Source organism: Neopelma chrysocephalum, unplaced genomic scaffold (assembly GCF_003984885.1).
Source record: "Neopelma chrysocephalum unplaced genomic scaffold, ASM398488v2 Primary Assembly neopelma1_95450, whole genome shotgun sequence".
Classification (NCBI taxonomy): Eukaryota; Metazoa; Chordata; class Aves; order Passeriformes; family Pipridae; genus Neopelma; species Neopelma chrysocephalum.
In genome coordinates, this window is record NW_020924123.1 from 4931 (window position 1) to 6817 (window position 1887).

General features: G+C 55.0%; 1 protein-coding gene across 1 annotated transcript in view; it reads right to left on the reverse strand.

The window, feature by feature from the left end:
- Window positions 1–1887, reverse strand: part of LOC113980863 (EVI5-like protein) — a gene marked incomplete at its 3' end in the record, with an annotated part of 9082 nt that overhangs the window by 4926 nt on the left and 2269 nt on the right. The window contains exons 3-4 of the mRNA XM_027708082.1: window positions 1635–1859; window positions 538–633 (exon numbers count right to left, since the gene is read on the reverse strand). Coding sequence (XP_027563883.1) covers window positions 538–633; window positions 1635–1859 — 321 coding nt within the window. The remainder of the gene's footprint in view (window positions 1–537; window positions 634–1634; window positions 1860–1887) is intronic.

The following is a 1887-nucleotide window of genomic DNA, read 5'->3' on the forward strand; positions in this document are numbered from 1 at the left end:
AGATCAGGGAGGAGGTTCCCAGTTCCCATCGGGTACTGGGATGGGATTGGGAGTTTAAACCTACCAGGACTAAGTGGGATCCCCAAACTGGCCCCAGTTGGGATCAGGGAGGAGGTTCCCACTTCCCATTGGATGCTGGGATGGGACCAGGAGCTTCCAGGGGGGGGTTAAACCCACCAGGGTTAAGAGGGAACCCCAAACTGGCTCCAGTTGGGATCAGGAGGAACATTCCCAGTTCCCATTGGGTGCTGGGATGGGACTGGGAGCCATCCAGGAGGGTTTAAACCCACCAGGACTAAGTGGGATCCCCAAATGGGCTCCAGTCGGGATCAGGAGGATCAGGGGGAACATTCCCAGCTCCCAGCCCCTTTCCCAGTTCCCAGTCCCATTCCCAGTTCCCAGCCCCATTCCCAGCTCCCAGCCCCATACCCAGTTGTTCCCAGCCCCTTTCCCAGTTCCCAGTCCCATTCCCAGTTCCCAGCCCCATTCCCAGTTCCCAGCCCCATTCCCAGTTGTTCCCAGCCCCATTCCCAGTTGTTCCCAGCCCCATTCCCAGACCTGCATGAGCAGCAGTCCCACGATGAAGGCGCTGCCCTGGCAATATCCCACCTCCCGATCCACCAGGGAATAGGCCTGGAAAAGGGACACAATTCCAGGGAAAGCCCCGGCAGGGAGCAGGGGATCCAGCCCTGCTCCAGAGGGGCCTCGGGGGGGGAACCTGGACCACGGAAAAGGGATTTTTTTTGGGTGGGAAACACATCCCGGGATCAGGACGTTGCTTAAAACTTGGATTTAAATCCCAAAACCCCTCAATTTTTGGTTTCTCAGCTCCAAATGAAGCTCGATGGGAAAAGGGAGGGTGGGAAGGAGGCGGCTCGGGGAGGGAAAGGGGAGAACTGGAGGGGCTGGAAGTTTGGGGTGGGGCCAAATCCCTCAAAAATGGGTTTGGGGGGACAGAAAAGACCCCAAAATTTGTGGTGGAATCAAATCCCTGAAAAATGAGTTTGGGGTGGAACCAAACCCCTCAAATTTTGGGATACAACCCAAACCCCTCAAAATTTGGGATACAAACCAAACCCCTAAAAAATGAGTTTGGGGTGGAACCAAATCCCTTCAAATTTGGGATAGAAACCAAGCCCCACCAAACTGAGTTTGGGATAGAAACCAAACCCCTCCAAATTCGGGATAGAAACCAAACCCCTCCCAGCTGAGTTTGGGGTGGAACCAAACCCCTCCAAACTGAGTCCGGGGTGGAACCAAACCCCTCAAAATTCGGAATAGAAACCAAAACTCCTCCCAGCTGAATTTGGGGTGGAACCAAACCCTCCAAACTGAGGTTGGGGTGGAACCAAACCCCTCAAACTTTGGGACAGAAACCAAACCCCTCAAAACTGAGTTTGGGATGGAACCAAATCCCTCAAATTTCGGGATAGAAACTAAACCCTTCCAAACTGAGTTTGAAGTGGAACCTCAAAAACGAGTCTGAGGAGGAACCAAACCCCTCCAAACTGAGTCTGGGGTGGAACCAAATCCCTCAAAATTCGGGATGGAAACCAAACTCCTCCAAACTGACTTTGGGATAGAAACCAAACCCCTCCCAGCTGAGTTTGTGGTAGGCCCCAAGCCCTGCTGACCTTCATGACGTTGAAGAGCACCTCCTGTCCCAGGCTGTCCTGGCCCTTGAAGAACTCGTGCTCGGGGTATGTGCGGGCGATGTCCCTCCTGATGAGCTTCTCGCAGGGCGAGGACATGCGCAGCAGCTCCGAGTATTGCTGCCGCACAGGAACCTCCCCCGCCCGGCTCAGCAGCTGCCACACGATGGCGCGGAAATGGTGCGGGATCCCCTTCCGGATCAGCTCCTGGGGGACATGGGGACATGGGGACATG